The following is a 13,635-nucleotide window of genomic DNA, read 5'->3' on the forward strand; positions in this document are numbered from 1 at the left end:
ATAAGATAGGCCCTGCTTTTGCTCTGTTCTGCTGGTCTGCAGTGGTAAATTGTGCCCCTGTTTGTGCCGCATTTGAGCCATACAGCCTCTGCTTTCTGCATCTTATCCCTCCCTGCAGCCAGCCAGGAGCCAGTGCAAACAGCCTGGGAATGGAGCGACACTGCACACACGGGAGACAAGTCCAGCCCAACCCTTGGAGACATTTCACAGGCCAAAAATAGCAATGCTGAGAAGATGCCAGCAAAGTGGGATCTTGACATTGATGTTTGCGGATGCTGCGGTACATCCGTCACACGAATTGGTTGACATAGCACTGCTCTCTGCTGACTGTCCCACACCCTCCTTCCTCCCACACGAAGCCGGGTACCTTGCCGGGACCTGCTTGGAAGCTGCCCGGCAAATGTCACCTTCTCACAAATGGGTCCTATGTAAAAGTTTGTGGAGATACGAACAGATATTACTATGGGCTATACTATAATATTCTATATATATTATATAATACTATAATATTCTGTCTTGAAAGGGAAGGACTGAGGGGACAGCCATCCACAAAATCCTAAATAACATGGAGAAAATTAGTAGGAAAACTTGGTAGTAGAAGGGAAGATAGCTTGGGCCATCAAGCGAAAATCTGCATGCAAGAAGTCTTTGCTGCTGGATGTTGCAGGTGCAAAGGGTTTTTACATGGGTTCAAAAAGCAAGTGGAAAATCTGTCAAAGGATATTAAACGTGAGGGTCCATTGATGTTTCAAATGCCTTGGCCAGCTGATGAGATCCTAAACCGTAGTCTGAACATTGTGAACAGAGTAATAAACAATGTGCTCTGCAAGTCTTCAAGTGAAATTCTAGTAACCCTTAGGGACCCTACTTAGGTATGAAATATGGACTGCAAAGCAGCCTCCAGATGACTAGTAATAAGCAGTGCTGGTTTTCCAGTCCCATGGTGTCACAACCTGATGCTCTCTTAACAGGCAAATCCCCTTTGTTCTTCCTCAGTTCCTGGTGCTGAAGTACAACTTTCCAGTGTAAGGACCTATGCATATTTGAAAAGGACACATACAGTTATTAAAACTTCCTTTCAGCCTTTTGCTACTCTCCCCTGCTCCATGCCAGTGCAGCACTACCAAGTACAGGCAGAGTGTCACTCCAAAGGCCACTGCTGCCCACTGATCCTCATCAGCTGTGGGGTTGAGTAGGGTCAACAGAGCCAGGGTCTACTATACTGGGAACAAATGGTGGAAAACTAACTGCAACCTCCAACCTCAACTGAGTCTGAGAAGGGATTGTAGTAATGCCATTCTGATACCAAAGAAATGAAACATGACATATTCTTTGCCATCACAGTGCAGGACACAGGTATAACCATGTTCCCAGTGTGCGAGAAACTGCAGTAACCAAACATGGCTTGCAGCCCTATGGCTGCACATGTGGATGTGCTGCAGTTGAAGGTGTTGCTTTGGCACATACAGAGGATATCCTGCAGCCGGCTTGCTACTAGTGAGCTTGATGCCAGCAGCACGGAGTTTGCTGTGCACCACACTATCAACATGCAACACTGCAACAAGCAGAAGTCCAGCCTGCTAAACCCTCACTGCTTAACCTGGCAAGATGAAAACTACCTTACGTACAACCTGTTGCAGTCCTGCTTCTGACTGTAGTGTGAAAACAGAACAAGAGAAAAAACCTGAAATGTAGCTACATTTCCACTCACTTTTGTAACCATTGCTAATCGTGCCACTTAGCATGACTACACCGAAAGAGAAAGCAGCGCAGTGCCCAGGGAAACAGTTCTGTGTGATGCTGGACAGCTTCAGCTCCCCCTGGAAAGTAGAATTAAACCTCAGTTCATTTATTCCACCCTCATAAAAGTCTTTTTCTGACCAAGAGTTAAGAAACCACACAGCATTGCCACTTTTCCTGGCACCAGAGCCTGTGTCTGACGCTACAGAAGGGGGTCTGGAAATTGAATTCATTTGTCCCTCCCAAAAAAAGCTTACAAAGCAGGCATTCACCATAACATGTCATCCTAGCAAGCTGCAAGGCAAAGATACTTCACATCTGAACCAACTGGTGGCAGTCAGTGAATACCTAGCTTACCAGAACACCCTTCATCATGAACATGATACGTTTAACAGCTAATTAAATCTGTGTAGGGATTAGGCTTTACATTGTACAGTTTTATGGCAAGCAAATCTGAGCTTCCTAAGATTACATTGACCAGCTCCTTATCTCTGATTCTGAGATGTTTATCAGCACCATATGTTACAAGCTTCTGCTATGTTTCCCAATGACCTTCTGGGACTTAATCAGCCTGAATGTCAGGGGTTGAGGAGCTGAGGACATATATTATGACACAGAATGCAACACTCAGCCAGGCAGAATGAAAATCCAGGGCTGAAGTCCAAAGGAAAGTTCTTTGTTGGTTAACTTCTGTCCCTGATAAATTTCTCAATTAGGAAGAACAAATGTTAACTTTGTTTTCCTTGCCCTTGCTGCTGCTTTGTGAGGTCCCATACTGCGAGGTAACACAGGGTGTGTACTCAAGTATCAGTGATGAGGGGAAACCTCAGATGATTCATGGTTTGGGAATGTTTCATATAAAAATAGCCAATTTCAGCTTTATATCTGGAGGCTGTCCATGCTACCCAGCTATGTTTCCCAGCCTTAGGACCATCCATAAGATATGCAATTATCAGGAAACTTTTGTTCCCAATTCAACAGCTCTGTGATTGTAGCTTTTTTAGTCACATGCTGCTTTTAGAATTAAAAAGCACTTCATCCCAGAAGTCCCCAGCTATGGTGCCTGGGGACAATCACATCAGAAGAAGAAGACATGAAGGATCACCACAACACCTTTTATGCTTGTGTGAAATACACTTGCTTGTGATTGGAGATGCATTAATAAGAAAAGCTTGGGCAAGGACTGGATTTGCAAGGCATTTCCAGGCAAAGAATGAGATACATTTTACAGTATCTTTTGCAAGGAGAAGAACCTAGCTACTATACTTGACTGCCCCTGCATTCTTCAGATGGGCTGTGTTTACACTGATAAGAGTTGACATGAGCCATCTTCAAGCCCCAAACCTGCCTATTTCAGGCATGGCTCAGCTTGATTCCCCACATCCAAACCCACCAGCAATTACAGTTCATTCTGGCAGTTCATCTGAGCAAGAGGATTCAACCCCATCACTGCTTCTCCCTGTTCACAGCTGCTCAGAGTGGTATGTTTGGATCCCTAATCTCATGAGTGCCCCTTCTGTTTGCAGCTTATTGGGCTCAGAGTCAAGCTGGATTTCATGGATAAGGATGCTGATCCAAACGCTGCCACTTTGCTTCATGGCTGCAAAATGGAGATAAAGCTGGGAGTGGTTTGTGAAGCATTTGCAAATCTGTGCTCTGTATCTCTGTCATTTCATTGAAAATATCCTTTTTGGAACTTAAAGTGTCTATCAAGACAGATGTGGCCTGACTGGGGATTAGCTGAACGTGCTGTATTCAGAATACAACAGAAAGTCCAGGTGTTTTAAAGGATGTAATGGCTGTGGTCTAAGAAAAGATGTGTGTTACTGGATGCCAAATGTATGAACACATTTATAGAAGCTTTGCTTTCTCCTGAATCTGAATATATGAGGTGGCTTTTTTTGTTGGTTTTTTTTCTGGTTTTTGTTTTAAAGACACTAATTTCCTTTCCTAAAGCAGGTGTGTCCTAGTTCCCACATTTTCCAGCCATATGTAAAATTATTTGGACCCACAAGAGAGATTCATTGGCTGGCAAGAACTGTGAGAACTCATTAGCTGAAATGGTTATATTGCAACTTCATCAGTCTACATTATGGTAGACAACCATTTTAAAGGTTCTACAACCACAAAGGGAAGCATCTGACTACATGTATGTGGCACATACGGTGTGTCACACCAGTCTGGAGAGGAAACAAAACTACAGAATGAGATATCTAAATTGAATATCCCAAACATTTGGGAGTTCCAGAACTAGGACAGATGGACATCAAAGATAAATCTCCACCTCCACCTCTCTGTCAGGACTCTCCAACATGTGACTTAGCAGGTTACCTACCAATATTCTGCCAGTGTCAGTATTTTATGTCCATCATACAGTAATACACATGAGAACATTTTCATTAAAGATATTGGAGAATATTGGAAAGGAGGGAAGGTAAAGTTTGTAGCACTGGCTATTGAGCATACAATTATTGGCTAGACTCTTGCCTGGGATGCAAGATAAATATTAAATATATACATGACAGTACAAGTCCTTCCTAGAAGCCCTTACTGTAGATTTACAAAGCCTCTGCCTTATTTTTCTACCTGACCTCCCAGTTCCTTCTTTCCTGGATGTAAAATTCTTCAGATTCAGGAGAGGAATGGAGAGACATTTGAAGCTTGACATTCCACAGCCTTGTAGCTAGGATGTGCACATAGTGTGTAGAAGGTGTTAGTCCCATATTCAGACTGAGAAGAATTTAGCAGTGAGATCTCCCACTTCCAAGAGAAGTGGTCTGACTATGCAGTATCCTATGAAGGTCTCATTTCAAACTGCAGTGAAGAGAAGTTGAATAAAGTCTGGGGTTTATAGTTTAACTTCCCTTGCTTTTTTTATTTTATCATAAGCTGTTACAGTACTTGGAGTCCTGATACCCCAACAGTGGCCAGTCTTCCACTGAGAATGAAGGCCTGCACAGTGCAGAAGAGAAAGTCAAAAGGTGGGCAACAGAGTGAAAAGGTGGGACCTTTAAGTACAGATTTAAAATAAGGGTAGACATTGCTACACAAGAGCAAGGACAACATCTCAGTTATAGGAAGTGAGAGGGAAGAAATGCAAGTGGGAAAAAGATGAATAAGCCTTTAAGGGAAACTGCTACTCCCAAGGCAAAAGTCACAATACAATTAGATCAACCATTCCCAAACTGAACATAATAAACTCCTTCAGAGGAGATTCGGTCTGTGCAAGCAGCCTGTTCCTGTGCTCATTTCTCTAAAGGCACTTACTGCCAACTGCTAAAATCAGTGAAGCTTCTTTACTACAGGTAGCCACAGAAATGTTGATAGACCCGTACAATGGTATAAATAACTGGATTCATTAAATGGCACTTGAACCAAGTAGCACTTGACAAACCTCACTGTCAATAGAAAGGATATAGGAAAATAAATGTAAGAAAAGCAAACAGATCTACTTGTAGCCCCCAGCTCTAAATTTCCAGTCCCTTGTAATAAAGTGAAATTGTAGCTATTAAAAGTTTTGTGACCCTTGTAATGCTGCAGAACACTGATATAAAATATGACTAGTACAATAACATTATATAATATATATATTTATATTTTAATATATTACATTTATTTCTACATAAAGAGGCTATAAATACTGTATATGCCTTATATTCGTGGTTCCCAGCATTTGACATTATAGTAAGTACAAACTGAAAAAAAATAATTATAAAAATACAAAAAAGAACTCAGTAGAAATAGCTTTACATTTTAAGATCTTGTAGCCTGCGTTGTGTCTATCAGCAGAGCTCTAGGACTACAAGAGCACAGGTAAGAAGTTGTCCAACAATTAGGCACAATCTCACCATTCAGGGAAGATTGGAGCTGCCACGAAACCAGTCACGGATACCCAAGACTACATAAACCGAGATCTCTGCTATTGCAAACAGACTTTGAGTTTGCAAATTGAAAGAGTCAGACCTACATCTGAGGGAGGGGGGGATGAGATGAGAAGGTAGGGTGCCTTTAGGATGCCTCAAGGTAGATTACATTGACTGTTCTACCTGTTGTAGAGGCTGCCCTGGTGGTGATTCAGAGAGGGGGTATTTTCTGCAGCAGTTTCAGGCTAGCTCAGAAGCAGGCAGGCATGTGGCATGGGTCAAGGGTGCTGGGACAACGTGGGTCAGAGCCATCTTCAGACATGAGGCATGGCCCCTGCACCCCTGTCCCATCACTTGGCTCGGTGCTCTGCCTTTTCCCTACTGACCAGCCTCACCGCACAAGCCTTGCAGGCAAATAGAGCTCATGCGGTCTGGTACAGCAACTGTTTTCCTCTGCCAAGGACAGAGACCATCGCCCCCACCTATATTTAGCCGAGCCTATGTTTAGACTCAGGCCATCAGCGACTGCCAGAGCCTTGAGCTGGAGGTTCCTTTTTTTGTTTGTGGAGGTACAAGCAAGGGATAACTCTGAGAAACAAGAAGCCAGTGCCGTGCTGTTTCCTTCCTGGAGTCCAGCCACAAGTGGAGAAACAACAACAACAAAAAAAGAGCAGGGCTGTGCCGTTATCTCGTACAACTAGAAACAGTTCAGTTGAACACTATGTCACCAGGGTCCCTAAGGCCACCATGCTGCCTCTGCCACTCAGTCGGCACAGCCCACACACTGCAGCTGGGGCTTTGTACCCTCAGCCACAAGCATCTCTTGAGGAAAGTGCCCCATAGCCCAGCACAGCGCAGTTTTGCTGCCAGATGCTCCTGCATCCTCTTCAGGAAAAATAAACATCTTTTCTTAGTCATCTCATGGATGCCGTCTTTCTGTACATCAAACCTGAATACCACCGAGCCCAGGCAAGGAAGGCACATCGTGGGGGGACCTGGAGCTTCGCCCTAGAGCGGTGGGGAGGCAAGCGGCACGGAGCCATCATAGGCGAGCCCATGAGCATGGCAGAGCTGGGGAGAAGGCTCCCGGGCACACAAGAGTTCAGTCTCCTCACTGGAGTACACAGTGGTGTCCATGTCGTCCGAGTGGTACCCTGACTGGTACCCGCTTGTCTGGTTGGAGGCTTCGGACATGACGGACTCATTACTCTTGCTGGGTACCAGCGTGCTGTGAAAAACAAGCAGAAACAGGACTGAGAGAACTGTGGAGACTGTCTTCTGGAAGGCACTTAGCAAAGCTGGCTTCAAGCCTTTTTAAACATGCATTTGATTATAAAAGAGACCTTTTTATATACCCTAACTTCACTAACACATGAAAAAGATATTTAATTTTATGGCGATACAAAGAGTTAGATTGTGAACACAGATGAAATGGGTGGAAAACTTTGAGAAGCTTCACACATTTCAGCTGTGGTGCAATTATAACAGCAGTATACTTTTGTTTGCACTGAAGTTGTCCTGGAAAAAGTAATTCCCAAGAAGCTCTCAGAGAGCATACGTGAGGTTTGAGCTCCACGAACGTTACTGTGCTTCCTGTGAACTGCACAATGACCCCCCTGAACAATGCTCTGAAAATACACCCAGGTACATCCTGAAAACCCAAGAGTCAGCTTTAGAAAAAAAGAAAGAAAAAGAAAAGCAAAGGAGCTCTTTGTCACTGCAGACAAGCCCTCAAAATATGCTCAATTGTGTGCAACAACTCAGTTCCTTTGACTGGCGGTTGATGCTTTTGTAGCTGACAAATACAAGTCCCTTCTGCGGTGCTAGCCATTATTTCCAATGGCTGCATACCTTTCCTCTCCTGGTACCAAATGCAGATGACCAGGGACACAATGCACAATATTTCTTTGTATTTTTAAAAATACAGTAAGACAATATTTTGTCTTCTAAACCATTTACAAACCAATCAGTTTTCTGACATACTGCAAGCAAAACGTCTTGTTCAAACCCACATGCAGCCTAATCCTTACCTAAAGGCTAGTTTCACTTGTTTATCACTCTCTTCCAAAGTCTTCAGCTCTTCAGATGCAAGAACCATCCCACTATCTGTCTGGTTTTCCTGCAGAGGTGTTAGGAATGCATTAAATGCAAAGGGATAAATAAATATATATATATATAAAAAATAAAATAATAAAATAAAATAAACAGACAGAGAGAAGACATACAACTATCAGACAAACTCACCTCCTGAACAACTTTTACAGTGGTTACCAATGGGACATCTTCAAATGTTTTCACGCTCACAGGGCGGCTTTTTCTCTTGCTACCATGTCGGTACTGACTGAAAAGAAAACAAACAAAAAATATTTTGTGTCCACTTTCCACAACTTGGCTGCACACAGCACAATGATATCAGAATCCTTTTATCTCTCTACAGAGAAGTTAATCCTTTTGTCAAAACATATTATGCAAACCTCAAAATATCCATTTATTGAGAAGGACGAACAGGCTGGAAAGTGGCATGTTTCTGACCTTCTGCTCCTGACAATCTTGATCTCTGAGCATATTCTAAGAAATGGCTTAGAGAAAACAGCCTCTTTTCTCAGTTACGCTTCCTGCAAGCTTCACTTAGAAGTATAATAAACAGAGGAGCCTGGAGCTCAGATATGTGTCTCTTCCTTTGGACTGCACTTCTGAGACCCCTGGCTGGACCTAGGACAACAACAGCAGACTCAGCAGACTGCCGCCCTTAAACTGGGGGGATCAGGACAGAGAGCGCTGCGTGTCTCTTGAAGGCTCTTCTCCAAAAGAAGCCCTCTGGTCACGATGACATCCATAAAAAATATTGGACAAAAAAACCTCATTACTTTCATGGAGGTACTAATACAGCAAACAGAACAGCTACCCTCAGTTTTCTGTCTAAACGGATGTGGAGTAAAATGGATACTGTCCCAGTTAAAAAGGACAAATTTATGTTCCTAACACCTAATGAAGAAAAAGCCATGGATTTAGAAAAGAAACATGCATTCACCTGAAGCACAAAGCTGAAAGCAATTAAGAGCATCATTCATCCCATTTCCCAGCTTTGAGTCCAGCTATGCTGAGTCCTGCCTATCTCCAACAAACACATATTTAAGCTGGTGGGGATTTTACAAGTTCGCTTTGTAGCCTGCCCAGGTGCTCAATCACACTTTAGAATGGTTTTCAAATATTAAACCCAAGTATTTGCTGCAAATAAAATTTGTCCTCTTGCTAGGGACACAGAATAAACAATTAGCATACTCTTTCAAGCAACTTTTCGTTTACTGGAAACTGCTAATATGTTCCCTCTCCATTTGCTCTTCCTAGACTTAACAAAACCAGTTCTTTCAAGATCTCTCTATTGACCGTGTCTTCTGCTCCTGTTACTCTGCAATGTTATCTAATCCACTCCCAGCCCAACCCTGACAGGACCAAAAACATCTAATGGACAATCTAGTCAACTTATCCTCCTGTACATCACCTTAAATGGTGATAAGTTCATTCACAACTTGCCTTCTTAGTCTGAAAGCTCCATGTGTGCTTGCATCTAATTGTGCACATAGGCACAGAACTGCATGGCCAGAACTACAGTTACCAGGGCGAGGACTGGAAACCCCAGCCTCTTGATCTGAACAACCTCCCAGTTATGGAAGTCCTGCATCTTTCTGCTCAACCCAGACAAGAGTCAGCCTTCATGGACTACAAAGAGCAAGATCCTCCTGGTTAAGTCAAGCTATTCTGCAAACAGGACCAGAAACAGTGTGCAGGCAGAGAAAGGCCACACGTGGAGTGTGACTCCTGCCCAGTGGCAGTGAGGGCTCAGATGACATACTGACAGTATTTCCTGACATGTTTGCATTTTATAATAGACTGTCCCATTAAAAAAGGGCCAAAAATCCCCAAGAGAAAATAAAACTCTTATCTTTCCTGCTATCCACCAAGCCAATTAAAGTCCCTAAAAGTGAACTACAAAAACATGGGGGTTGAGAGTTCAACTCTAGGACCACAAGTATAACTGAAGTGTGAAATGCACTGTTGTCTACCTAGTCTTTCTCAGGACAACATAAAAAAGCCATCCTGTGGTACACAAAATCATTGGGAACTTTGTTTGTCTTTGATAGATATAAGACAAACAGTGACGGAGAGGATTCCACTTTGTGGAAACCATGTGAACCCTGCCAACAGAGTCCTTCTCTGCTATTCTAGTTGGATCCATCTCCTTCTATCCTCCTCCTACTCCTGAGACTGCAGCAAGCAACCCAGAGCTTCCAGCACCCAAGTGGCTGAATTTGACCTTAGGCAGCACTGGATGAGAAAATATCTTTCTCCCTTACATCCCATGCCTGAGGTCCTCACAAGGTCCAATGTGACCCCTTCTTAAATACATTAGTACAAACTCCTTATTGGGGAAGTCACCTCTGCCACAACACCAAACAGCATCTACCGCTGTTGCTCTATTATGGGTGCCCCAACAGCCCACCAGAAACAAGCAGTGGACAAAAAGCAGTAACATTTAGGTTGCGTTCCCCTTGGCCATCAATTCATGACCTATTTATCAGCATTTCGCTCTAGGAGGGGAAATGCCAGAGAGGTCACTAATGATAAATCTATTACCATTAATATTTTAGGCAGCTGCCACACGAGAGTGTGAACACAGTTGTATTGGATCAGTAAGACTTTCTTATTCATTCTGATTCTTAAAAACTAAGTTAAGTACACTTATTACTTATTTTTCTTTTTTTAAATGATAATATCAAAGGTTGAAAAGGTAGTAAAAAAAAAGTCATTGGCATTTGGGAAGATAAGAAACTAGCTTTTGCCTACAAAAGCTCTACAGATTCCTTCTTATCCCTGTGGAGGAGGTTAAATATGGACCAAGCAGCTAAAGTCTCTTCCTTTCATTTTCCCTGCCCCCAGCATGAACAAAACCTGCCCAGAGGCCCCAGTAGGATGTCCACCATATAAAATACCTAATTCCTGCTGTGTTGTCATAATGGAATTTAGGATCACAGACTTCCTCTTCCTCCCTACAGGAAGCAGGTGAAGTGGGGAGAGAGAGACCCGAGTCCTCTTCCATATTCAGCGATACTGACAAAGGAAGGACAACGTAGTCTTTACCATCCTGCAGAATGCAGTGAAAAAAACCACAAAAATTAAATTGGCTACAGAGATACACTGACATAAACAGTTACACACACATGTACATGGGAATGCATCAGTCCAGTAATACCGCGGCTGCTTTATTAAACTGAACATTTTATCACCTTTGCAGAGCAGCTACATTAAAAGAAGGAAACTTAATAAGAATCACTGTCAAGTAATTTTAGATTCAAAAATGATGGGTTTATAAGACATACTATAACATAAAGAATAAACTGAACTTTTTTTTACTGATGTCTTTGAAATAAAAATGTAGGGTTTAAGAATGTTTGAATCTCAATGACACAAAGAATATGAACCTGAAGAAAAAGATTACCTTAAAATGAATTAGGCTACAGAAATTTCTGATATTAACCAGAAAGACTAAATTAAGTATAAGAAGTAAATTTAATTAAAAAAAGAAGAAAAAAAACCAAGCAAAAAAGAAAATTTTCTATCAATAGTTTGACATCAAACTTGATGTGAATAACAAGGATAACTACTTTTTAAATTTCTTCCACTTGTTTACACTTTTGCTCTAAAATAATAGAAAAAATGGATTATGCATCCTTTAGTACTGCATATCTATTTACAGTCCCATGAGAAATCCTTTAGTAGATTTTCTAATCTAATTTTTTCTAAGTTTTTTTTGCATCTATCTCTTTTGGATTACAATATGACACATACATATTTAGCTATTCGTTATCAGACAGTAAATCAGGTTTGTCTTTTATAGTCACAGTACACAATAGTTTATGACAAGAGGGTCTAAATCATTAGCAATCCAACCATATTAAGTTATAGGTAAATAACACAAAATATGTTTTGAACATACAAGGAAACACTTGTTTTTCCTGTGAGGGTGACTGGGCAGTGGCAGAGGCTGCCCAGAGAGGTTGCGAAGTTTCCATACTTGGAGATATTCAAAAGCCAATCTGGACAATGTCCCGGACAAACAGATATCATAGAATCATAGAATCATAGAATAGTTAGGGTTGGAAAGGACCTTAAGATCATCAAGTTCCAAGTGGTCCAGCTTGAGCAGTGGGGTTGGACCAGATTACTTCCAGAGGCCCCTTCCAACCTCATCCAGCTTGTGGTGATGTGATACATGTGATACAAGCTGCTCTGCAGAAAAGTGAATAAAAGCTCCCCTTTCTGAGTTTTGGTATGCACAGACACAATAGTTTGGAAGGGCAGGTAATTCCTATTGTTACTAATAGGTCAGAAAGGGAGAGCTTGACTAATAGGAGAGCATGTGGCCAAACTCAGCCTCTCTCACCCAGTGTGCTCACATCTGTTGCCCTGGCCTTGTCCACTTCCATAGTACTTTAGGAGGGATCCACAAGATGGAGAACATGGGAGGGAGGCCCATATAGCTCACCTGGACACAGTGGGCTCCCTTACCACAGTGCCTGCACACAGGACAAGTCTTACTACACTTATCTGCATTGAGCTGCTGACAGACAGCAAAACACCTGCATACTCATTTTCCATAAGAGCCATTAAAAGCATGGCTGCCCACAGGCTCACATATGCTAAGACAGCCATCTTTGGCACAGTAAGATCAACAGGAGCTACCTGCCGAAACACCTCTGTAGTATGCAGAGAAATCAGCATCAGAGCAACAAACTGAGCCCATGATGCCACTGCTGTCTGGCTGGTGAACAACTCCCCAGCATACCTACAACTGCTGGCCAGACAGCTAAGTAACAGCAGTGGAGGTTTCATGGGAAGCCCTTGATGGCAGGGTAACATGGCTTTTGGTTACCATAACAGACCTCTGCAACCTTTCCCCGCCTATGCCAGTCAGTAACTGAAGGGGTAGAAGAAGCCCAGGCTCCCCCACATCCCCAGTGGACAGTACTCAACTAGGAGATTTCACGGTGGATGTCAGGATAGGAGGGGTTCAGCTGGTGGGTTTAGCAATCAGAGAATACATTCCATATACCTGACGGACGTTGGCTTGCAGCAAATTCCCCAGGTGTTCCACCAGCTCTGAAAAAGTTGGCCTCTGCTTAGGATCCCCATGCCAGCAATCCAGCATTGTTTGGTACCTGGAAGAACAAAGCCCATTACAATATCAGCATGAGGAAAACAGCACCTACTGCTTGCTCCAGCACCTGCTATCATTGTGGGGTAAATGCAGGCAGCTGGAAGAACAGTTTCTCACATTTCGGGTGTTGTATAGTCTGGTGCTCTCATTCTTGTTCCTTCTTTCAGTCTTCTGCAAAATTCCTCGTCAATTTTCACTCCTGGGTATGGCGATGCACCTAAAATGAGAGCAAGGGTAATTTTAATGCATTAGACTCTTAAATTCTGGGATTGATTTTCAAACAGACAATTCGCTATGGCCTGAGTTAATAAGATAATCCAGTATATTTGGATGTGCAAACAATTTAGATTTATGATTGAGTAGATGAAGCACATCATCACCTACGGAAATTGTATGAAGAAGCATTTCAAGTCCATGTTCCTACATTTGCATTTTGAAGGAAATTTGAGTATTTTATTTTGATGGAGAAAATAAACAGGAAATTTTCAAGAAGTAAAAAAACCCAACATGTTGCAGAGGATCCAAGAACACTTTGACTGTTTTCTGTTTTGACTGCTTGACTCTGTTGTTTAAGATTTAAGATGGCTCAGTAAAACTAAAGTGACTTACCCAATGAAAATATTTCCCACAGCAGAACTCCGAAGGACCATACATCACTCTGAATGGTATATACTCTATCAAAAATGGTTTCTGGTGCCATCCATTTTAGGGGTAGTCTGGCCTGAAAGCATTTCCACAAACAAAAAGGTATCACAGTTTAGCAAAATAGTTTCCACAAACCCATTTAAGGAGGGTGGGGAAGGAGTCCGGACTTGA

At 42.4% G+C, this 13,635-nt stretch overlaps 1 protein-coding gene across 1 annotated transcript in view; it reads right to left on the minus strand.

Annotated features, from left to right (window-relative positions):
* Window positions 1–6,266: 6,266 nt before the first annotated feature.
* The window catches only part of KDR (kinase insert domain receptor), a 30,216-nt gene continuing 22,847 nt past the window's right edge, over window positions 6,267–13,635 (minus strand). Inside the window, exons 24-30 of the mRNA XM_061370422.1 lie at window positions 13,429–13,540; window positions 12,937–13,036; window positions 12,715–12,820; window positions 10,595–10,746; window positions 7,848–7,944; window positions 7,634–7,722; window positions 6,267–6,831 (exon numbers count right to left, since the gene is read on the minus strand). Of these exons, the coding sequence (XP_061226406.1) occupies window positions 6,612–6,831; window positions 7,634–7,722; window positions 7,848–7,944; window positions 10,595–10,746; window positions 12,715–12,820; window positions 12,937–13,036; window positions 13,429–13,540 (876 nt within the window). The 3' untranslated portion in view covers window positions 6,267–6,611. The remainder of the gene's footprint in view (window positions 6,832–7,633; window positions 7,723–7,847; window positions 7,945–10,594; window positions 10,747–12,714; window positions 12,821–12,936; window positions 13,037–13,428; window positions 13,541–13,635) is intronic.

This window comes from Neopsephotus bourkii, unplaced genomic scaffold (assembly GCF_033783945.1).
Source record: "Neopsephotus bourkii isolate Nb327-2 ecotype Australia unplaced genomic scaffold, CSIRO-AGI_Nbou_v1 NB_168, whole genome shotgun sequence".
NCBI lineage: Eukaryota > Metazoa > Chordata > Aves > Psittaciformes > Psittacidae > Neopsephotus > Neopsephotus bourkii.